Source organism: Diabrotica virgifera, chromosome 6 (assembly GCF_917563875.1).
Source record: "Diabrotica virgifera virgifera chromosome 6, PGI_DIABVI_V3a".
Classification (NCBI taxonomy): domain Eukaryota; kingdom Metazoa; phylum Arthropoda; class Insecta; order Coleoptera; family Chrysomelidae; genus Diabrotica; species Diabrotica virgifera.
Window position 1 is genome coordinate 86,071,519 of NC_065448.1, and position 26,350 is coordinate 86,097,868.

Here is a 26,350-nt window from a genome sequence, read left to right on the forward strand (position 1 = left end):
CTACAGCCCAAATTGAGCCTTGGCCTCCTTTATTTTTTGCCTCCACCCTTGCCTGTCTGTGGCTGCTCTTCTCCATACACGGACTCCTAAAAGGGCTTGTGCGTCGCTGTTTACTGTAAAATAACGTTGATGAAATTTATCGCTGATAAAATAATTTGGATCTGACAAAAACCAGTAATACTAATGGCGCCAATAGCTATCACGTACCTATCGCTAGAATAATATTGCACAATTTAACTCCGGCGAACAGTTCAATACGAACTGATTAAAATAATCGCAGTAAGTACCTATGAGCCATCACAGCTCAATATCACAGCACGTAGAGTGCGTTCAGCAGTTATATTAAGGCATTCCATAATCAGGTGGCTCCCATTACATTACCGACTGGCTCTCATTACCCCCATCTCCCCTACGTTTTGGCGGTGAGATTAAAAATAATAAAAATAAAAATAGGCAGTTTTTGAAACAAGAAGGTATTTTTTTTATAGACAACAATAAGATTTAAAAAGTTAAACCAATTTCAAATCAGGATCATTATCAATATCATCACTGAGACAATCACATTTTTCCTTTTCCTCCAAACTTTCTTTTTCTTTACTTTCAATGTCGTCCATGTCAATATTAAAATTGCAATCTGCTGGATTTGATTTACTGAAGTTTATTCCTACCATTGATTTTTTTCCAGATAGATTACTGATACTTCTGATAGACTCATTTTTCTTTCCATACATTTCACGGAGTTGATCCTCTAATTCTTCCCGTGTTACAGGATATTTCATCTAAACCAAATAAAATATAAACTAAATTAGAACAATGAGGTAACTAATAAATAAAACAATAGAAATATATTTGTTAAGTTGGTAATATGACTGTATATGTACAGCTGGTTCCAAAAAAACTGATACGACTCTTAAAGCGTATTTTGAAGAAAATTGAGCAGTGTACTTACTTCTTCTTTTTCTTTTTGTTTTTGGTCTCGCTGCAAGGCAATTACCAGCACGATTTATAGGGGATCTTGATGTAGTCTGGCTCTAAGCCATGTCAAAATCGCTGACTATGTTCTTGTAAAAGCTTTTGATGAGGTGTGATATAATGAATATGAGTTTAATTATATTTAATTTATTATATTTTGAAGGATAAATACTTATTATTTACATACTGTCACTGTCACTGCCAAATCATAAAATTTGTCACATAACTTCAACCTCAAAAAATGGCTCTTTATTTGTTTATTTCATTATTTGTCTGTCATAATAAATATAATATAATGTCATACCAATCATACACTGCTCAAAATGATCAAATCTTACTGAGTCGTATCAGTTTTTTTAGGAACCAGCTGTACATACATCATACCATACATAAGTTACACATCGCTTCAGGTTACATATCTGCGTATCTGGGCAGAAAACAATAGTTCTCGAATAGGGCGTTTCATTCACAGTCATTTGTTTCGAGCTTCTGTCATGTGTCACATAATTAGATATTATCTACGTCTACGTCATACGTTATTTTATTGGTATATAACAATGATATAAACCAAAGACGTAAGACGTACCTAGATATTATTAATATGTGACACATGACAGAAGCTCGAAACAAATGACAATCGATGAAAAGCCCTATATGCAACAAACAATAGTTCATCAACAGATTTTAAAGAAACAGATGGTAAAGTCACAACAATTAAAGAAGCCGTCCTTATGTTACTGTTACTAAATAAAGCAAAATGTAATGCCAGGAGCGGTCCTAGGGATTTTGCCGCCCTGGGCAAGATCGGTGACCGCCCTTCCTTACTTAGTAGACTCTTGGGCCAGGCCTGTGTAAAGCAAAGATATGATATCTATGGTTACCGATACTAAAAGAATAAGTTGTCAGTAAGAATATACTGAATATCCAATATTAATAAAGTAACCTTAACTAAAGCCTCGGCTAGAGGTTTTAGTTAAGGTTACTGAGAGTCACACAGAGGGGAATGAAGCGGTTCATGTTAGGAATAACTCTGCGAGACAAAATCAAACACGAAGAGATCAGGAGAATAGCAAAGGTGACTGACGTTATCGAAAGGATAGCCAGATTAAAATGGAGATGGGCAGGACATATAGCCAGAATGACAGGTGGGCGATGGTCAAAGAGTGGAGACCAAGAGAAGACAAGAGAAGCGTCGGTCGACCGCCTACAAGATGGACTGACGATTTAAGAAGGCTAAATCGAAGAGGCCTATGTTCAGCAGTGGAATTTTGAAGCTGGATGATGATGAACTGAAATAACAGTACTGAGCCAGTACCAATTAAAGGGGTAAGCCGTTACTATAGTTTGTTATGAAATATAATCATAATACTAACAGCGCCGGATAAAAGGGCGGATGAGCCGGGCGGCCGCCCGGGGCGCAAAATTTTTGAGGGGCGCCAAATTTTGAAAGACGCAGATATAAAAATATTTTTTTTCATTAATTATTTTTTTTTTATTTTACATACTAAGTTTGATCATTTTTCGTGTGACATTGTTTGAATAATTCTAATATTATTTATAAGAAAAATATTTCTATCTATACTCAGAATTTGCAACTCAAAAAAAAAGATTAATAGACTAAAACCAAGGCTCACTAATAAATATAATGCAACTTAAGCATTGTTATGGTTTTTATCACTCATACAAAATTAATGCAGACAAATTCTTTTTACGATCTAAAAGATTGTTCATTTTTTGTGTCATTTGTCACGTAGGTATTACGTATGTCAACAATCTACTTTAAAAATGGACGAAGATCAAATTTTAAATTATCAACAAAATTATGAACAGTCAGTGATACTAAGGGCCAGTTGTTCAATCAGTAGTTAACTCATGGATTAAGTAAACTATAATTAAATTTAATCTAAAGATTATTTTTTAAGAAGTTGTTCAATGTTCGTTAACTTTCGGATTTATTAAACCCGAGTACTGAAGCGGCGACAACGTTGCCAGTTATTAATTAACGACTTGGAACAAACTTTATCATGAAAATTGTACATAAAAATGTGTTCTGTGTTATAAATATAAAGTTAATGATTTTTGACATGTAGTGTTTAGTACATGTCAACTACTACTGACAGAGATTTTAATTTACATTATTAAACATATTTAAAATGGAAGAAAGTATTAAAAGTACAACTGCTAACTTTGCGTAAAAAACATGTTTAAATAGTAATGTTAATTTTTTAGCTTATAAAAATAATTCCTATTCCTTCACAAAAATTTCATAAAAAGTTTTTCCAATTTGTTTTTACCTGATTTTTACACATAATGAAAAAAAAGCGGAATTTCTGGAAATATGTATTTATAAATAATTAATAATTATGCATAAATTTGTAGAAAGCATAAGTACCTATACACTGAGAGATCTAATTTATTTTTGTACTGGCTATACAGTAGGAAAAATGAAAGAATACCCATAACAGAACATAATATGTTATACTATAGGTATTACATTATAAAACACGCTGTATTTTTCTGTCACCTTGTCACACAAAAAATTGGCCAGCGCAAGTACATGTAATAATTATTATTATATGTACTTGCGCTGGGCAATTTTCTTTGTGACACGGTGACACGAAAATACAGAGTGTTTTATATGTTCGTTCATGGGTATTCTTTCATTTTTCCGACTGTATGTGCATATCACTGGGTTATAATAATATAAATTTTTTAAGAAACACATTTTTTTGAAGTCAAAAAAATTATATTAGAAACAGCTAAGAAATATTCGTCCTCTGTCATATCTCTGTCATCAAAATAAAAGAGAAATATCCATTATTATTAGAGACACGAAATTGTAATAGATTATTACTGCATTATTACTGCAAATTTTATCTACGACTGAAAATTTATAGAAAGAACAATTCAAAATACATACATATCTAGCTAGTGCAATAACTAATGTTGTTCCAATTTGGAATTTTCTTGAAAATATTTAATTTAACACCAGAAAGTAAGGTTACAAATCTTTAGTTAACACCGTTCATCCTTCGTTTTTCAGCGATTAAGATAATCTCTTGTTAACAGATGGTTAAACTTGCATTGAACAACGCAATATTAAGTTTAATTGAAGATTATTTTTAATCTGAAGATAATCTCCAATTGAACAATCGGCCCTAAGTAGATCATATACCTACTGGCGCTTATGTCGTAAAACTCTTTGGTTAAATAATTTTGTCTTTCTGTAAATTTGTATTAATAACACTGGCACGTGTGCTTTAAAGTGGAATAAAAAAAAGTTTTGTAAAAAATATTAGTTGTGGAATTAAAAATTTTTTATTATCTTTCCGTTACATAAATTTCGGTAAGTAGCGATCCACGTAATAATGAAAATAAATGAATAATTAAATTTATGGTAAGAAATCCTAATATTAACTTATTGCACATGAGGTCATGAGGTAAACGACGAGAATTTTGGCCCTGATTCTAAATCAAATTTCGACCAAAAACAAGTCGCTTTCAATATGGCGACTGTCGAAATTATTTGACACGGAGATGAATGAATGGCCAAAAGCGAGGTTAGGTTTAGTTTAGATGTGTTTTGTTTATTTCTTGCAAGGAAAACTAAATCAAAAGGTATTATAATATAGCTGGGTTTAATTGAAATTTGCTTGTTTTGAGGAATTAGATAGAATAGTATTAAATTAGAAATATATAATTGAGAATGTCCACAACATGAATCATCAACTCAATGAAAGATGTGAGGTAATAATCTGGGAAAATTAGTAAAAAACAAGGAAAATTAATTACCAGCTATTTTATTGCTGGACATGCTGAAATCAAATCTTAAGATTTCCTATATTAGTAATATAGCTGTGCAAAGTCCACAGAAAGTGTGCTATTTTGTTTATAAACAAATTAGGACTCCGAAATCTTTTTTTTTATTATTGCTCTATAACTCCGAAAATTTTAACTTTAAACCAAAACACTCACATAAAAATTGACAGTAATTTAATTCTGCACATTGATAATTTATTTCAATTTCCTTCGACGGAAATTTTCTTCGGAAAATTCGGGTTTTCCAAACAAAATCTTTAATTTTCAACTAAAATTTGAGGGAAGTAATTATTTATCAATAATTAAATAATTTGGTGACAGTGACATAAATCTTTTTTGTTATGAGTGTCTTGAAGATATGAAAATTTGTATGTACAAAGAGGACCGGAATTAAAAGGTATCTAATGGTTCAAAGATTAAAATCCTGTTGTTTATAACTCTGTCGCAAATGCCGGTCAAATTTGACCGGTTATACCTGGAATCACTCCTCGCAATTCAATTTGTTTTTCTTCGAAAAGGACACAGAAGCCGTGCTCTTTTCAACAGCGTTAACTTAATTTAATTTAATCTAATATTTTCTGAGGGGTTCTATTTGTTTATAAGCCAAAAAATTGTTTCTTTATAACATTCCTGAGACCGCTCAAATGGTCCAATTTCAATCCTGTAAGGTACGTTGAATAGGTATAGTGCTTTTTTATATGAAAATCATAGTTATTCTGGTGTATCATAATCTTTCTGGTTATTATTTCGACCGAAATTTTTTAATTAACATTTTAATTATTGTTAAACTATTGGTTAGATTGTCGCCGGTCTCCTGATATACAGAGAGGGGCTAAATTATGGAATAAATTCATTTTCTCTAAAATGGACGATTTTAGAGAAAAATCCCGAAACAGGTCGATTTTTATTTTTAAATTAAATTTCTTGGCATATATTTCAAACTAGTGACGTCATCCATCCGAGCGTGATGACGTAATTATTTTTTTAAATACGAATATGGGTTCGTGTTGTAGCTCATTTACAAAGGCGTTCAATGCTCTATTCAGTATTATAAACATTAATATCATTATTTATACAGGGAGGCCAAAAAAAATTTTGAATTAAATTAATTGACGCAAGAAGAAGAATGCATGTAATTTATTTAACTCAAAATACATTCTATTGCTGTCAGAAAATAGAAAAAAATGTTTATTTTGCAAATAAACATTGCTTTTAGCTTAAATTAAAAGTTCAAACTGCCAATAGGTAGGAGGGAGGCTGTTTGTGATTTAATTTAAGCGAAAAGAAATGTTTATTTGTGAAATAAACCTTTTTTTCTATTTTCTGACAGCAGTACAATGTATTTTGAGTTAAATAAATTACATACATTCTTCTTTTTGCGCCAATTAATTTAATTCAAAATTTTTTTTGGCAACCCTGTATAAATACCTAATGATATTAATGTTTATATTACTGAATAGAGAATTAAACGCCCTTTCAAATGACCTACCACACGACCCCTATTCCCATTAACAAAATTATCGATTACGTCATCACGCTCAGATGGATGACGTCACTAGTATGAAATATATGCCAAAAAATTGTAATTTAAAAATAAAAATCGACCTCTTTCGGGATTTTGCTCCAAAATCGTCCGTTTTAAAGAAATGAATTTATTCCATAATTTAGCCCCTCTGTATAATCTACTATAATAAATCTTTCATGTCTTCAATTATTTAATTATTGATAAATAATTAGGTACTTCCCTAAAATTTTAATTGAAAATGGCAGATTTTTTGGGAAAACTCGGATTTTCTGAGTAAAATTTTTGTTGAAGGAAATCGGAAAAAAAATAACTTTGTGCAGAACTAAATTACGGTGAATTTTTATTTGAGTGTTTTTGGCTCAAAGGAAAAATTATAAGAGTTACAGACCACTAATTGAAAAAAAAAAAAGAAGATTTAGGAGTGCTAATTTGTTTATAAATAAAATAACACACTTTCTGCGGACTTGTCATACCCCATATTACTAATATATGCAATCTTAAGATTCGATTTTAGCAATAAAATAGCTGGTAAATAATTTTTCCCAAAAATGGTATTTTTTCGATAATTTTCCCAGACTATCAACAAAATCCAAGAAACCGAAGCGCCGACCCAAATTCTGAGCAGTCTCAACATGATAAGGTTAATATCCCCAAGAATCGCTATACTCTCCGGCTGTCATGGCGGTGTCGAAATGAAATTGCGACTGTCGAAATGAATTAGAATCAGGGCCCCTGAAGTGATTTTTTAAATTTATTTTTCTCATCGGTCTTAGTAATTAAAGTTGCCTATTCTTTCATTGTAAAGTGATTTATTTCTTCTTTTGAAATTTTTTTTCTACCAATCTGGGTAGGTATGTATGAATTAGGAATGACAAGTTCTTCTTCATATGAATGTATAGAAACCTATTTTGAATATTTTGTAAGCGTTAAGATATTTTATTTTTTTCATAAAAACCGGCGCGTCGTATGAAAAAAGGGTAAATTTGTTGTCACAAATTGAACGAGGAGTTCCAAAATGATTTTTTATTTGAAACATCATTAAATCATCAGTTTGTTAGAAAAATTACACGTCGTTTCTCGAAAACAAAACATTTGCGGACATACGTTTATAGAGCAAACTGCCATCATTTTTTCATGTAGAATTATCCCTCAAAGTTTGTCGCAATTATTTAGAAACACCCTGTATCCTTTCTAATTTCCACAATTTTCAGTGTATTCCTTCACTCAACCGTTCTCTTCAGTTCTTTCTGTAATGCCAGTCCCCTTCCTGCAGATTACTTCTTTCCATTGCTTCGTCCACTTCACCTCTGAAAGATTTTCGGGTCTGCCTTTCTTTCTTCTTCCTATCGGGCTCCACTCTGTTATTCTGTTGATTCAACGGTTTTTGTCTGCTTTTCTTCTTGTCCGTACCAGGTTAATTCCTTTTGTTCTATGTAGTCTATTATTATCTGATAATAATTTGCATTCTTTCTATTTTAACATTCTTTCTATTTCTTTCTTCTATTTTAATAATTTCCATCCTTTTTTTTAATCTCTTTGTTATTTATTCTATCTCTTTTTGTTGCTCTTAGCTTTAGCTGTTTATTTTTGTTATTTTGTTTTTGGGTTTCTTATTTATTATACAATTTTCACACCCATAAGTCAGGATACTCCTTGTCATGGTGTGATATAATCTTCTGTTTGTTTTTATACTGATGTTCTTGTCCAACAATACCGGATTAATTTTCAAAATTTTCATATGCAGTCTCTTTCAGTTTGTCCTAGTCTATGTTTTATATTATCTTCTTCAGTTGTTCCTTTGTTTGATATTAGAAACCTAAATACCTATTCTTTTGTTACTGGTATACCCATTTGTTCGCACTTTCTTCTCCATGTTTTCAGGGTTTTTTTCCAGGAATATTTAAATAGGATAGGGGATATGGAACAGCCCTGTAGCAGTCCATTTTTCGTCTTAAATGGACTGCCTATTCTATTGCCAGTTTTGATAGCTACTTTGTTCTTCTTGTATAGTGCTTATACTGCTTTTATTAATATTCATTGAACTTTGAGGTCTTTCATTATTTCCCATAGCCTTAGTTCTAGGTATCGAGACAGGCCTACTCATTAATATAATAAAACAATGAATGATTTTCAATTGAATTTATATGACTGTAGAGGCCAAGAATATGACAATGACAACGGCTCTAACATAAAGGGAAGAAATAAAGGTGTACAAGCTCGTGTTTGCAAAGAATATTCTCTTTATTTTTTATGCTATGTGGATCCCACTCCCTCAATTTAGTCATTGGGGATGCAGATTGTGCGCTTGCAGTGGGCACAATACCGTTTTTTGGTATTGTAAAAGTAAAACGTTATACATTTTTTCTGTTTGTTGGCAATGTGCATTTATCTTTTTCTTTTGTCTCTGTCTCGCTCCTTCGTTGCTTGGATTTCAAATACGCTCATTATGCTACGCCATATGTTGCATCAGCTAAATAATAACTGACTATTGTACTATTTTCTGATTGAATATATTGTTACATAGTTCTTTATAATGAAATTTTGATTTTTTGCCTTTTTTACTATTTTTTTATATTTGCAGTATATAATATTTCGTATGAAAGGGCGCCAAATTTTGTTTTGTCCGGGGCGCTCAAAACCCTAGAACCGGTGCGGTGTGACTAAATATGATATGCAGATCTGGATTATTTTTTAGGCAGGGTTAAAGGTAATTACCCACAATATTAGTTTAAAATATGTTTATTTTGACATTTAGGTTTCTACTTCAAAAATCGTTATGAAAATACAAATATTATATCCATCAGGAAAAACAGCATGCTATACAACCACATGCAATGATGACAGTAAAATTCTGCTGTTAGTGATCCCATTGTAATCATGAGGAAAAACCAGGAAAAAAATTCATGATACTGTATGTGTGCATATACAGCGTGTCTACTTGAGTTGGAAACATATGGGAAACTTTTTTATTATTAATTTTACGAAAAAAAGTTATTCTTTATAAAAAGTTTTGCATGCCCCAAAACCTAAGATTCAATTATCAGATATCAAATTTTCTCAATATTATACGAGGTATGTCAAAAAATATGAATTTCGGCTAAGGGTAAAGTACCTTTATTTCTCTCAATATCGAAAATTCTTATTATGAAAAGTTGTTTGGAAATAAAAACCAAGCTCAAATATGTAATTACATGCTTCTAATTGGAAAAAAATATTTTCCAAATTTTTCTCAAATTTATTGATATCAACTTCGTTTTTATTCATTACACATACAATAACTCTTTTATTATTACTTTTACGAAAAAAAGGTATTCTTTATAAAAATCTCTGTATGTCTTAAGACCGAAGATTCAACCAACAGATATGACATTTTATTAATTTTATACGAGTTATGTCAAAAAATATGAATTTCACTCAAGAGTAAAGTACCTTTATTTCTCACAATATTGAAAACGGTTATTAAAAAAGTTGTTTAGAATTAAAACTATGTGTCAATATGCAATTACATCCTTCTAATTGAAATACTGTGAAATATAAAGGTGCTATAATATTGAGCGAATTTCATATTTTTTGACACACCTCGTATAAAATTAATAAAAGTTGATATATCATGGTTGTGTCTTAGATTTTAAACCATGCAAAGTTTTTTATGAAGAATAACTTTTTTTCGTAAAATGAATAATAAACGAGTTATGATATTTGTAATAATTAAAAACGATGTTGGGTATCCATAAATTTGAGAAAAATATATTTTTTTTCAATAAGAAGCATGTAATTGCATATTTCATCTTAGTTTTTAATTCCAAACAACTTTTTATCATAAGAATTTTCGATATTGAGAGAAATAAAGGTACTTTACCCTTAGCCGAAATTCATATTTTTTGACATACCTCGTATAATATTGAGAAAATTTGATATCTGATAATTGAATCTTAGGTTTTGGGGCATGCAGAACTTTTTATAAAGAATAACTTTTTTTCGTAAAATTAATAATAAAAAAGTTTCCCATATGTTTCCAACTCAAGTAGACACGCTGTATACATACAGTTCTTTCATTATATCTTTTAGTCGATGTGGTGAGACCGCTCCCGTCTGGAAAAATTTCTGATTCGGTTTCTTTGTGGATTCCTATTCAAAAATGTCCCCTGTAAACAAATATGAATGGTGCCGGGCGGAATTTCTTGGCAGAAATTGTTTAAACAATTTTTTTAAACAAATACAAAATATCATGTTTTTTGCTACATAACATATATTTTTAAGTTTCATGGGTCATTCTAAACAAGAAAGGTATCTTGTAAATTTTCTCAAAAATTTATAGTTTTCGAGTTATAAGCGATTTAAAATCTAAAAAATGCGAAAATACGCATTTTCGAGCTTAAAAACTCATATTTAAATTAGTATTTTTGAGGTTGCTATACACTCTGATTCGGTTTCTTTGTGGATTCCCATTCAAAAATGTCCCCTTTAAACAAATATGAAGGGTGCCGGGCGGAATTTTGGACAGAAATTGTTTAAACAATTTTTTTAAACAAATAAAAAAGATCACGTTTTTTTGCTCCATAACATATATTTTTAAGTTTCGTGGGTCATTCTGGACAAGAAAGGTATCGTGTAAATTTTCTCAAAAATTGATAGTTTTCGAGTTATAAGCGATTTAAAACCTAAAAAATGTGTTTTTGAGGTTGCCATATACTTCAATTAAAGTTTAAACATTCAGCTTCAAGATTCTGACGAGTGAACGATTTTTTTGCTGGTACGGCGCGCTCTATTCCAAAAATCTCCTATTTTCTTCCGAAAAATATTTTTTTTTAAAATTATTTGGGACATTCTAAATAAAAAAAGTTTCTTTTGTCATTTTTCGGATTTTAAATCGCTTATAACTTTAAAACTAGTATTTTTTGAGAAAAATGTCAAGAAACTTATTTTATTTAGAATATCCCAAAGAATTTAGAAAAAATATTTTTCGGAGGAAAATACAAGATTTTTGAAATAAAGCGCGCAGCACCGACAAAATAAACGGAAAAACATTTAACAATTAAAAAACAACGGTATAAATTAAAGGTAGACGCGATCACTCTTCAGAATCTTGAAGCTGAACGTTTAAAAGGGTGGTTCGAAAAAAACTTTTTTTTTTTATTTCAGATCGCTATAGTGCACAAAAGTTGCCATTGGTATAGACGTGAAAAAACCACTAATTATTATTTTTTTATTAATTTGTCTTCCGGTCGCGCAATGCCATCGAAATTAGCAAAAATTGTGAAAAACCTTAATTTTTCATGTTTTTTTTTAAGCAGGTCAGATGGTTTTAATTGCGTTCCTATACCATGAATTAACTAATAAAAGTATGTAAAATCAATATAAATGCACTTATTATACATTTGCTTCATATCTTCCGGTCGCGCCACATAATATAAAATGAGTAAAATTAGTAGTTTTTGCAAAATTTCAAAGTTTGACTGTTTAGTACAATTTAATCATACGACTTTTAGGGATGCTATAGTTTAATTCTGTTACAATAATATATTTAATATCCAAGCATATAAGATAAATTTTGATATTCAAGTGGAATTCGATCGCGCAGCTTCGTCAAACAGCAGACTACCGTGACGCGAGGCTAAAGTGACGAATGCCAGCGAAGCGCGCGCAGCCACAAATAGAGATACATGTGGGAACACCTCTACATTGGAGTATTTTTCTTCTCCATTACAACGAACTGTCATTCCGCCACCTTTTCCAACACATAGATGGAAATACAACAGGCCCAATATGATATTCCGGACCAATTGGAAAGGCCCTGATACCTGATTGTGAAAGACTACCAGTTATTGATTTTAATCCTATTGATTGTGAGATTCCAAAAGTTGACAAGCGTATTCTTAGCAAGGACCAATTGTACTTGCTTGAGATATCAGAAGTCATCAAGTCAAGACATTGTTCAGAAGACTTTGTAGTACGTGATCCTGGCCCAATGTCACGTTCAATATGACTTACTACTGCAAACCGAGTTCTGTGTTTCTACATCAGTGTGTCCAGCCGTTCTGAAAATCTGAGAGAGATTTTCACATTCATTCTCAAATGTTATATGCCTATGTGGTTTGTACCATAAAAATAAACTACAAATTCACAGATGGGCCTAGACATGTTTACAAAATCATTAAATCTATAAGGTACTTACCAAAAGAGCTTCTTCAAGTTGTTATTACCGTTTTACAAAGTAATTCTTACTTTACCCATCCCGAAAATTTACTTTTGGCTATGGTAACTGATGAAAGAAGCAATATCCGAAAGCTGGGCTTCAGGCGTATCGTGAAGGCAAAGCAAGCAATATCTGAAAGTGACTATCAGAATCTTTAAACCACCAAACTTAAACTTTGAAGCTAAAGAGTATTACGAAATTATCAAATGGACACTGTACACTGACTCCTCCTTCACTGTTAAGACCATTGACTAATGAAGAGATAAAACAGTATGTGTGCAATGACTTCAAGCCTCTTATGAATATAGATGCTTTCCCATGCCATACACGGGCAGTTGAAAGATGCATTAAGCTAGTGACCGAAGCTTCAAGTAAAGTATGTGCACACAGTTCCATATTAGAACCACAGTATTGCACCGCTCAGCGATGCCAACTTTGACATTGAGCCAGGTTCACGTACTACAAAGTCTTCTGAACCATGTCCTAACTTGACGACTTCTGATATCTCAAGCAAGTACCATTGGTCCTTGCTAAGAATAAGCTTGTAAACTATTTAAATATTACAATCGATAGGATAAAAATCAACAACGGGTAGTCTTTCGCAATCAGGTAGGGCCTTTCCAATCGTTCCGGATATCCTATTGGGCCTGTTGTATTTTCATCTAAGTGTTGGAAAAGATGGCGGAATGGCAGTTCGTTGTAATGGAGAAGAGAAATACTTCATTGTAGAGGTCTTCCCACATGTATCTCTATTTGTGACTGTGCGCGCTTCCCTGGCATTCGTCACTTTCGCCTCGCGTCACGGTAGTCTGCTATGTATGTTTGACGAAGCTGCGCGACCGAATTTCACTTGAATATCAAAATTTATCTTATATGCTTGGATATTAAATATATTATTGTAACAGAATTAAACTATAGCATCTCTAAAAGTTGTACAATTAAAATGTACTAAACAGTCAAACTTTGACATTTTTCAAAAACTAGAGGAAAGTAACCAAATATGGAATAGTGCCCTAATATGGAATTCCTTGATTTCTCCGAAAATAAAAGTTGAAACCGCACTACAAGACAATCCTCTATTTCAGTCGCTCTCTTTATTATCGTATTCACACCTCTGTGTCAGATGCGCGAACGATACGTGTCTGCCAGGCGCGTTTTGTTTTATCGTCTTGCAGAAAATTTCAAAGGTAAATATATTCAACGAGTATTATTGGTTATTACGCATGAATACAGACTTATTATGTTATTGCGTATATAGTACCTTTATTTTGATATTTTATGACCTTCTGCAATTAAAACATTATGACTTAAAAAAATGTTGATACTAGTTTGAACTAATGTACAAATCCAAATATGGACAGTCGTTGGTGCCTAATTATGGAATAGTGGATTAAGTGTAAGTGGGCTCATTATGATTGTGCTGGTCCAGAGTTTCATACATGGATCTGTGATGTCTGCAAGTAAATTAAGCTACTTCTTTCATTTTTCACAATTTTCTTATTTAAATTTATTTGATCTCAGATGTTTATGTCTATTTTTGTTATTGATATGTTGGTTTATGCCTATATTCCATATATGGGTACCTATTCCATATTTGGTTACTCATTTGGGATTTTGTTTTTTTTGTTCGATTTTTTTTTGTTAATTAAGATATTTAATAGAAGGCTTTTAATTACTACATAAAAATGTATGACCGATGTGTCATAAAATTAAATTGTTTTCATTTCTATAAAGGTAATATTTTACATCCCCAAAACAAAATGGTATTCCATAATTGGCGACTTTCCTCTACTAATTTTACTCATTTTGAATTATTTTGCGCGACCGGAAGATATGAAACAAATGTATAATAAGTGCATGTATATTGATTTTACATACTTTTAGTAGTTAATTCATGGTATAGGAACGCAATTAAAACCATCTGGCCTGTTTAAGAAAAATATGAAAAATTAAGGTTTTTCACAATGTTTTGCTAACTTCGATGGCATTGCGCGACCGGAAGACAAATTAATAAAAAAATAATAATTAGTGGTTTTTTCACGTCTATACCAATGGCAACTTTTGTGCACTATAGCGATCTGAAATAAAAAAAAAGTTTTTTTCGAACCACCCTAACGTTTAACCTTCCAATTAAGTATCTGGTAATCTCAAAAATACTAATTTAAATATGAGTTTTTAAGCCTCGAAAATGCGTATTTTCGCATTTTTCAGATTTTAAATCGCGTATAACTCGAAAAATATCAATTTTTGAGAAAAATTACAAGATACCTTTCTCGTTTAGAATGACCCATAAAACCTAAAAATATATATTTCAGAGCAAGAAAACGTAATCTTTTGTATTTGTTTAAAAACATTGTTTAAACAATTTCTGCCCAAAAATTCCGCCCGGCACCCTTCAGATTTGTTTAAAAGGGACATTTTTAAATAGAAATCCACAAAGAAACCGAATCAGAAATTTTTCCAGATGGGTGCGATCTTACCACATGGACTATTTGCACATGTAGTCTGGGCAGATTATCGGAGAACAGGCCATTTTTGGGAAAAGTTATTTACCAGCAATTTTATTGCTGAAATCGAATCTTATAAGTGTATATATTAATAATATAGGTATGCAAAGTCCGCAGACAGTGTGCTACTTTTTTTATAAACAAAATGGCGCCCGAAAATCGTATTTTTTTTTTCAATTTTTGCTCTATAACTCCAAGGATTTTAACTTTACACCAAAAACACCCAAATAAAAATTCACCATAATTAAATTCTGCATAGAGACGTGTTTTTCCCGATTTACTTCGACAAAAATTTTCCCCGGAAAATGCGGGTTTACCAACAAAATCTTTAAGTTTCAACTAAAATTTTAGATAAGTAATTGTTTATCAATAACTAAATAACTTGGTAGTCTAAAAGCTCTTTTTATATAGATTATAATTCCAAAAGCCGATGTAAATTGAATGAATAGTTTAGCAACAATTGAATTGTTAATTAAAAATTTACGGTCGCTATGATAACCACAATAATTATGATATATTAGAATAACTATGATTTTTGTATAAAAAGACACTGTACCTATCTATTGTACTTTACAGAATTGAAATTAGACTATTTAAGCGGCCTCAGGAATATTTTAAAATTATAAACAATTTTTTGGCTTATAAACAAATAGAATATCTCGGGAAATATTGAATTAAGTTAAATCATGAAAACGGTATTGGAAAAAAAACGGCAGGACGCTTCTTTTAAAAGAAAAACGTTTAATTCTGATGAGTGGTTCCTGAGATACAACCGGTTAAATTTGACCAGCATTTACGGCAAAGACATAAACAATAGTATCATAATTTTCAAACCATCACCTTTTTATTTTTATCCTTTTTCTTCACACCAATTTTCATATCTTTAAAATAATCATAACAAATATTATTATAATAAAAACTATCGATATTACGAGTGAAAATTACCAAAAATTGCAAAATTCCAATCAAAAATCAGGTTGGAGAAAATGTAATCTCAAAGTTCAAAATCGGTATACGTTAAAAAAATGCATTTTCTCGGCTTCCCATGGAGCAATTTTCTTCATTCTTTTTTTGTTCCCAAGTAACTCGAGTAGAGCCATCTAACTAACCTATTATTAAATGTCAAACTTGCTTTTGTTTTGTTATAATAAATTAATTTTAAAGTTAAAATCTTTGGAGTTATAGAGCAAAAATTGAAAAAATACGATTTTCGGGCCCCATTTTATTTACAAAAAAAGTAGCACACTGTCTGCGGACTTTGCATACCTATATTATTAATACAGTGGAACCTCGATAACTCGGATTAATCGGGACCGCGGCCGATCCGGGTTATCGAAAATCCGGGTTAGCCGGAGAGCATTGTAAAAATTAATAAATTACGGTATCCTTATAGATAAAGTCCGTTATAATTAAAATAACATGAAATATATATGCACAGTACACATATCTAACTTACCTATTATAGTTGTATATATACAGTATATTATAGACAGTATAGAAAGAGTATTGTTCATTTCTAGGTAAAAAAAAACTCAGTCAGTTTCGGCTGTGTCAATTTCGTCTGCCATCGGAAGGATGTTATGTTATTTAAGAACAGTGGCTCTTTCATTGTTTAAACTTTAAAAGACCATTGTTCTAAAAATAATTTTTTAAAAGACAGTTGAAAATAAATAAAGGAATAAAAGGTGCGTGTTGTTTGCGATAGCCCGATAATGGATAATCTGCTGCCGCCGTGTGCCATGAGTCATCTTTACCGTATAGTTCAAATTACAATACACAAATACCCATTATCTCTCAAATATTATATTATGGTCAAAGCCAAGTTTTATCAATGAAACTCGATATTTTTAAGACATTCCAGAAGCGGCTACAGATAAAATGTTTTTAACATAATACATACATTTTTATTGTTGAAATGTTTTTCTGATGAAAATCGGTCCGGGTTAGCCGGACTTCCGGGTTATCGGGGGCCGACTTATCGAGGTTCCACTGTATATAGAATCATAAGCTTCGATTCCAGCAATAAAATTGCTGGTAAATAACTTTTCCTTGTATTTTGCTAATTAGCCCAGAGTAATGCATAAAATTATTCACGAATAACTTTTTATGCTAGATCTCTTTTTTTACTTACCGAAACTAGTATCGCAATATTAAACCGCTTGCCCATAAAAACCACAATAAGTTAAATAAGGATATACAATAGGCCTACAATACGGCATGTCTTTGATACCTTGTTCACTATGAATTTTGACGTTTATCATTTTCAGTGACAGTTACATTAACGCATTTCTAGTGTTTATTTGAATTTATAACTTACATATATACATAATCGATGTTCCTCTTATACCGGAAGGTCTCGAGGTGTCTTCTTTACTCGGTGCTCTCAGCGAACTTACACCAATTTTTTCTGTCTTTAGCTAATTCTTTGGCTTCCTGCCACGATTTTCCTCTATTTTTCAATATTTCCATCGAACTTGTATTCCAGGTTTTCCTTGGTCGGCCTTTCCTGTTTTCCCTATCGGCCTCGCTTCCCATGTCATTTTAACTTGTCTGTTGTCTTTAATTATAAGTAAAGCTCGGATTATAGGCAAAATGCCTTTTTTTGCCTATTTTGTCTATTATAAATGTTTTTTGCACTTTTTGCCTTTTTTCGTAAATGTCGCCTATTTGTGCCTTTTTTAAAATTTCATGGTACTACCCATGATATTATTCTATTACCAAACCATTCTATAATAAAATTTTGGGTCAATAATAAAATATCAATGGTTTGTTTATATAACAGATTTCTAGGAAAATGTACCTGATCGAGACTTGAGGGTTAACTATTTGGAAATCCCTAAGCTTTATTAGTTTATTATCAGTTGTACAGTCGGTTACTGTATCAGAGTTTAGTCACAAATTGCTATATCCTAGTTTAGTTTTGTTGCGTATACCGAAAAGCAAAGAACACGTTTTAAAACGTTTTAGACATTTGTGTGAAAAGATGACATCTAAATTAAGGCTATGGATCGCACCTTATTCGGAACTTTCTCTAGAAGGAGATGGAGCATTTTGTAAACCATGCGGCAAATCGGTAAGTTTTATTTTTTCTCTTTTTTTCTCGTCCCACAACATAACTAAATTCTAAAACGGTTTTAGAATTCTAATTTTTTTTTAAATTCTCAGATTTCAACTACAAAAAAGTACTTTATTGACCAGCATTGTGGAACACCACTTCATAAACGTAATTTGGAAAAATTAAATTCCTCTAAGTTAGCCCAAATATCTCTGCGGGATAGTTTAAGCAGTTCAAAAAAAAAGGAGGAAGACGCATTTAAATTTGATTTATGCCAGATGATGATCGCATCCAACATTCCTCTATATAAAGTTAATAACCCTAGTTTTAAATGCTTTTTCGAAAAATATCTTAATAAATCCTTACCGGACGAGAGTACATTGAGAAAACATACTGTGGAAAAATGTTATGTGGAATGTATTTCAAAAATTAAGCCGGAGTTAGAGGGCAATTTTTTGTATATTATCGTGGATGAAACGACAGATGTATGCGGCAGGTATATAGCTAATTTAATTATTGGAATTTTGAACGAAAACTTTGCCAGAAAACCTTATTTAGTTGCCGTGACAGAATTGGAAAAAACAAACAATTTAACAATAAGTCGATTTATACAAGATAGTTTAACAAACCTCTTTTTACCCAACCCTATACCAATGAATAAAATAGTTTTAATGCTTTCAGATGCTGCGGCATATACGTTAAAAGCTGCTGTTAATTTAAAGATTTTTTATCCTAATTTAATTCATTGTACTTGTGTAGCCCACGAGGTAAATAGAATTGCTGAAAAAATAAGAAATCTGTTTCCGTTGGTAAATAATTTTATAAATTTTATGAAAAAAGTTTTTGTAAAGGCTCCGTTGAGGGTGCAAATATATAAAGAAAGACTTCCCGGTGTCCCTTTGCCACCTAAACCAGTAATTACAAGGTGGGGAACCTGGCTCGAAGCAGTTTTTTTTACTTTGAACACTGCAATGAAATAGAATTAGTTATGTCAGAATTTGATGATGATATTTCCGAAGCCATTCGAGAAGCAAAAAAAAATATTAAAAAATCCCAAATTGAAACAGGAACTCGCTTATATCAATGACAATTATAAATTAATAATTACCACAATTACCTTATTAGAAAAACAAGAGATAAATTTATGTGAGTCAGTAAAATTAATAGATAATTTAAAGACGAAAATTAAATCGGCACCTGGAAGTAACGGTCAATTAATTAAAAAAAAATGAAATAGGTTTTCGACAAGAATGAAGGTTTTTCGTTTTTATCTAATGTTGCTAAAGTTTTGAATGGGACATTTTCCGAGGAATTACAAATTATGCCAGATTTATTATTCGCTCTGAAATATGGGGTCTATTGAATAAAAAAAAGTATTTGCTTATACTTCCTCGTATTTAAGTATTTACTTAATAATAATTAAATAAAGCATTAAAGAAATGACTTTATTTAATTACTATTAAGTAAATACTTAAATACTTGTAAGTAAAAGCAAATACTTCTTTTTATTCAATAGACCCATGCTCCAATTACATCTGTCGATGTCGAACGTTCGTTTTCAATGTACAAATTAATTTTAAGTGATCGAAGACATAGTTTTAAGTCCGAAAATATTGAAAAACATTTAGTTGTTTCTATTAATGATAAAATTTTAAGTGGTTACAATGTTTAATTATTAATTAACAGTTATTTAGTTACTAGTTTATTTATACTAATGTTATGATTATGATGTGTAAATATACCTGCCTTAGGTTAATATTACGTTAATTCACTTTGTACAATAAATAATAAGTTATATTCCTTTATTGCCTATATTTTGCCTAAATGTTAATATTCCTGCCTTTTTTAATAAAAATCTTTGCCTATATAGGCGCCTTTTTCTTCAATTTTTGTTGCCTATAAATCCGAGCTTTAATTATAAGTATGGGTCTAGTCCATTTTAATTTCTCTTCATGAATTTTTTCTTTTAATGTTTTTACTTTTAATTATCTTCTAACATCATCGCTACGTCTTTTATCAGTTCTCTCAGCTTCCACGACTTTTCTTAAATATTTCATTTCCGCGGCTTGCATTTTATTTATAACTTATATTGTTTATTTTATAAAGTTATATTGTGTTAAATATACATAGTTTTAAAAGTTATGCATCACCTAAAATTATGCTCATTTTCGTAGTTGATTTTTTCCTGAATAGATTAACGGATTCCGCTAATTTTTTTTATTATTTTAGATTTTTCTGTGGTATTGGTACAGTTGGGCAAAGTTTTTTAACTTACATGTTTTTTTGATGTTAAGTTTGAGACATCCTGTAGGGAGGACAGGGTATGTTTTGTGAATATTTTGTTTTTTGAATGTCCGTGATATGGTCGACACTTTCACAGTTATTTATCGACCAAGTGAGCAGTATGCACAGCGCAGCATAAGAGAAATGAGATTGTTTAATGGAGGCTCTGTGATGTTTTGGGGTGGAAATTCCTTAAAAGTAAGTAGGTAGGGACTTGGTTACGTGGAGGCTCTTTAAATTAGTGGAATTAAAACGTGGAATATATAGGACACTACGAAAGTTCCTTTAGTAGTGTCCTATATATAGGAAATAATTTCATCTTAGTGTATGATAAGACATACTCTCCTCATGTATAGTCGTCGTCAGGTAAAACACATATTAAAGAGTAAAACCGTCTAGTTTCTTTATTATGGAAGATATAAAAAAACTAAAAAAATTAAAATGTTCACAAAATATGAGACTACAACAGAATTTCGGCGTATACCCAGCTTTTTACCTTTTAGTTCCTACAGGGTGTCTCAAACTTTTGTTTAAGTTAAAACACGTTGTTAAAGGCGGGTTGACACGATCCAAGTTGCATCCAAGTGTACTTCGTCCAAGTCCACTTGGATGCAGCGCGCGCAATACTTGGATGCTACTTTTATCGTATGAGCGGGTTGACACGTTCCAAGTGTGTTTCATCTTCATCCAAGTCCACCCTCCTAGTCTACTTGGACGCTGCGCTCGCAACGCTTGGAAGCTCCTTTGATTGTGTCACCACCCTCGTTCAAGTAAATTTCCATGAACAGGTTCTATCCAAGTCGCATCCAAGTCTAGTAGGACGGTGGCCAATTTTCTTCCAAGTAGCATCAAAGTATAGTTACAATGGCGTGGCATCGGAAAATATAAAACGGGATATAAGTACAAATAGAAGAATATATATAGTTAAATACAGCACCTAGAGACTTGCAGTTTGTTGCATTATGTTCAGGATCACGTTAGAAAAAAAGTCTACTATTCAAAAATAAATGGAAATGCATAATTGCACTGTAAAGTGCATAAAATGCATCCAAAATTGCATAAATATAAAAATAAAGTCAAAATCAGTATACTAAGGAACAAAATTTATTATTTGGGGGGTTTTTGGGGTCACTGAATACGATTACGCCATCAGAACTGAACCCCGGATAACCTGGTGCCCAAGGTCACGGCAGGAGACGTCATCTTCTGGAGTTTCGATGGTTTTCGACATTAAATCGATGCAAACGGATTACTAACGGGCTTTAGGGGTCGCTAAATACATTGTCAGAAATAAATAAAGTTTATATAAATTTGATATATGTATAATACACGAGGGCATTTAGCACAAAATAAATCAATTTTTAAATACAGCACCTAAAGACTTGCAGTTTTTTGCTTTATGTTCAGGATGACGCGACGTCAGAAAAGAAGTCTACTAATCAAGAATTGATGGAAATGCATAATTGTACTTTAAAGTGTATAAAATGCATCAAAAAGTGCATCAAAAAGTCAAAATCAGTATACTAAGGACCAACTTTTGTTATTCGGGGGTTTTTTGGGGCCACTGAACACGGGTACGCCTCAAAACCGATCCACGGATCATCTGGTGCTCAACATCACTGAAAGGGCGTCGTCTTCTGAAATTTTGAGGATTTTTGGCACTAACTTGATGTGAACGGATTACTCTTGGGTTTTTGAGGTCGCTAGACACGAATATGCGATCAGAATTGATCTCCGGAGTACCTGGTGCCCAGGGTCGCTACTAAGGCACGTCGTCTTCTGGGGTTTCGAGAGTTTTCGGTATTTAATTGATGCAAATAGATTACTGGAGGGTTTTTGAGGTCTCTAAATACGAACATGTCATCAGAACCGACCCCCTCTGCACCTTGAGCCCAAGGTCACTGCAAGGGACATCACTTTTGGAGCTTCTAGGGCATTCGACAAATTGATGCAGACGGATTTCTTACGGGTTTTTGGGATTGCTAAACACAAATATGCCATCAGCATTAAATTACGGGGTACCTGGTGCCCAAGATCGCTACTTAGGCCCGTCGTTTTCTGGATTTTTGAGTGTCTTCGGCATTAACTGATGCAAATGGATTACTCAAGGGGTTTGAAGTCGCTAAACCTGAATATGCAATCAGAATCGACCTCCAGAGCACCTAGTGCCTAAGATCATATCCAGTTACATCAATTTAGTGCCAAAATGCATCAAAACTCCTAACGATGAAGTGCCTTTGTAGCGACCCTGGGCACCAGGTACCCTGAGGCCAATTCTGATGGCATATTCGTGTTTAGCGACCTCAAAAATTCGTAAGTAATCCGTTTGCATCAATTTGATATCGAAAGCCTTCGAAACTCCAGAATATGACGTCCCTTGCAGTAACCTAAAGCACCAGGTGATCCAGATGTGTGTTCTGATGGCATATTCGTGTTTAACCACGTCAAAAACCCCCCGAATAGTCCAGTTACATCAATTTAGTGCCGAAATCCATCGAAACTCCAGACGATGACGTGCCTTTGTCGCGACCCTGGGCACCAGGTACTCCAGTGGTCAATTTTGATGGCGTAATCGTATTCAGTGACCCCAAAAACCCCCAAATAATAAATTGTGTTCCTTAGTATACTGATTTTGACTTTATTTTTATATTTATGCAATTTTGGATGCATTTTATGCACTTTACAGTGCAATTATGCATTTCCACCCATTTTTGGATAGAAGACTTTTTTTCTGGCGTCATTCTGAACCTAATGCAAAAAACTGCAAGTCTCTAGGTGCTGTATTTAAAAATCTATTTATTCGGGTGTTTTTAGTGCTAAATGGCCTGGTCTATTTATACTTTGGGTATTGTTATGTATGTACAAATATCCGTTGCTTGACGTTACATTACATGAGTTACACTACATGATAATTTAATGATTTATGCACATTTTAATACAATTTTTTTTTCTCTCATATTTGTATCAACTTCTTAAATTTTTGGATTGACCATTTTCAATAGTTGTTCAAATTATTCGGTAGTTATTTTTAAATAGTTTTTAAATGTATCTTAATCTTTATTTTTACTACTTCACTTAGGAAAATTAGACGAAGCTCCAAACGCTTCACGTATCCAATTAAGAATCCAAATTTTCCTTTTTTTCTTTTTAATTTCTTTTTTATGGATCTCAAGCTCATGTATTAACATATCAGCAGTACTTAACCACTTGGTTACCCTCCATAATCACTTTCGCCATGTTTGCAATGGTTATTTGTTATTTTATTTGACATCCAAGTAATTTACACGATCAAAGTAGCTTCCAAGTAGCGCGCGCAGCGTCCAAGTTGACTTGGACTAAGTACACTTGGATGCAACTTGGATCGTGTCAACCCGCTTTAAAGAATAAGACCATCTATTTTCTGGACACGCCTGGTTTCCCCAACACGACTCTACCTTATCGGCACAGTCTACGAGAATTCTACGGTAAATTGAAGCTGTAATTACAAAAAAAGAAATATGTATGTCTTTGTACTCACTTTATAACGCTCAAAAAATTACAGGATCTGGTTTTCAATGCATATTTTTTTATAAGTAATTCTCGTATCAAAGTTACGCGTGAAGTTAGTCGTATTGATGGCAGTTGAGAAACATGGGCGACCCCTATTTTCTTTGCCTCTAAAGATATCAGATACATTCAAAAAACGTGATGTTCATAGACTGCGATACGATTTCGATGCATACTCACAGTTGTACCTTGTTCTCGCTACAGAGTAGGTATCTCAAACTTCACATAAGAAGAACATTTCTTTTCTTTCACCCCGTATAAGTACAAAAAAGAAAAATCTAAATTTACAAAAAAAAATTAACGGAATCCATTAATCTGTTCATGAAAAAATCAACTGAAAATAAGCATGATAATTTTAGCTTATGTATATCTTTTGAAACTATGTTTATATTATAACCGTTAACCGTACAATATAACTTATAACCGTACAATATTATAAAAGTACAGTATAAAATATAACTACTTGATAAAATATGTTTACCGATAATAGCCATTTTCTAATGATTACATTGACAATACGTATCAATGATATTTTTCATATCGATGTAAGTTTCACTTAATTTTTTGATTTAACTTGTTTGTAAATGAATCATGACGTTTTTTTGTAAAGATATAATGGAATAACTATAATAAAAATGAATAGAGAAACCTAACAGAAAAAGAAATACGACTAATGGGATACGTTAAATTAAAAGAAACCCATACCTGTGACTGTCTTTCGAAAAGAGTAGGTTGTTTCTGTACTCTTCCATACATTAGCGACATTCTCATTTTGTGTTCTTCTTTTCTCAATTTTTCTTCATCTCTTCGTAATTGTAATCGTATTGCTAAGTCATCCTCGTGGTTATACGCCAAATTATGCCAAATAGGCTTTTTTCGAAATAATTTTTCTCTCCATCTTGCTTCGTCTCTTCTTTGAGCTTCATCTAACGCTCGTATCATTTCCATTTCAATTTTTTGCCTACAACGAATATATGAGATCGGAAGATTTAGGAGCAATATTTAATTATGAAAGAACAGAAAAAAATATATTTTGTGCTTATTATACAGTGTGGAAAGCACTTATGGAATAAGATTGTTTATGTCCTTGTTTAAAAAAATTATAAAAAACGCTGAGACTTGTTGATTACCATATTATAGTCTCAGGCAATGAAATAAGACAGGAGGATTCACTAAGCCCTATGTTATTCAATCTAATAATGGATGAAGTCATAAAGAGCGTTAATACAGAAACAGGATAAAGTATGGGGAACAACGAAATTAAAATTCTCTGTTACGCAGATGAAGCAATATTAATAGCCCCAAATGGAAATAGTCTTCAAAGACTAGTTAAAAGATTGAATACAAAGACAAAAGAATTTAACATGACGATTTAAATTCAGAATACTAGAACAGTAGTAATCAGCAAAGAACCAAAAATATTGTAATCTTAAATCGATGGAGTTAACATTGAACAACAGTCTTATTCGTACCTTCGAATCGATCGCAGGCTATCGTTTACAAAGAGAACAGGATTCATCAATTTTTGTTAAATTATTAAAAACTCGTTAAAAATTTAATACTCGATAAAGATATAATTTTATAGTCCAGTGAATTTTTAAATAAACAAATTAAATTGGTTCCCCCATTATGGGGGAACAAAGTTCATTAGGGACGTCCTCTCAGACGAAAGACATAGTGAATAGTGAAGATAGTTTAATGGAAAATAATAGTTTTGAACCTAGTGCTACTTTGCCGATAGAAAAACAAAAGGATATTAAATATTTCAACTTGATCTCAGATAAGTACAATTTAGATAATATTTGGGTTTATATTGAAAAAATTGGGAATGAAACTGGTCTTTCTAGATTGCACCCTATGGCGATAGGTCACCTACTATTTAAGACCCTGAAACTTACACATATTAAAGAGATAAAAAGCATTGGCCGTAATCGTATAAAAGTTTTGCTGTCATCACGTTTAGAAGCTAATAATCTTGTCAAAAATAAATTATTAGACGCTCAAAATTTAAGAGCTTACATTCCAAATCACTTGTTGGAAGTTAAAGGGCTTATAAGGGATGTAGACACCCAATTTGACATTAATTATCTCATGGAAAATATTGAATCTACTTCCAAAGTTTTAAATATTTATAGAACAAAGCGTAGAATCCAAAAAGAGGAAACAATTGAATACGTAGATAAAAAAACTATAGTTGTCACCTTTGAGGGTAATATTCTACCCAACTCTATAGGTTTTAATAGAGTTTATTTTCCGGTAGAACAATTTATTGGTAGGGTCGTTCAATGCTATCGATGTTTGAAATTTGGTCATGTGTCAAAGCAATGTAAAAGTTCCCAGGAATGTTGTATTCAATGTGGGCAAACTAAGACTACTGATCATACTTGCGATAAAGCTATGTATTGTATACATTGTAAAAGTAATGAGCATGTCACAATATCAAAAAA

General features: G+C 32.1%; 1 protein-coding gene across 1 annotated transcript in view; it reads right to left on the reverse strand.

Moving 5' to 3' along the window:
- Positions 1 to 457: 457 nt before the first annotated feature.
- LOC114339161 (protein FAM161B) overlaps positions 458 to 26,350 on the reverse strand; it is a 98,682-nt gene continuing 72,789 nt past the window's right edge. Inside the window, exons 7-8 of the mRNA XM_050652580.1 lie at positions 24,609 to 24,864; positions 458 to 779 (exon numbers count right to left, since the gene is read on the reverse strand). Of these exons, the coding sequence (XP_050508537.1) occupies positions 510 to 779; positions 24,609 to 24,864 (526 nt within the window). The 3' untranslated portion in view covers positions 458 to 509. The remainder of the gene's footprint in view (positions 780 to 24,608; positions 24,865 to 26,350) is intronic.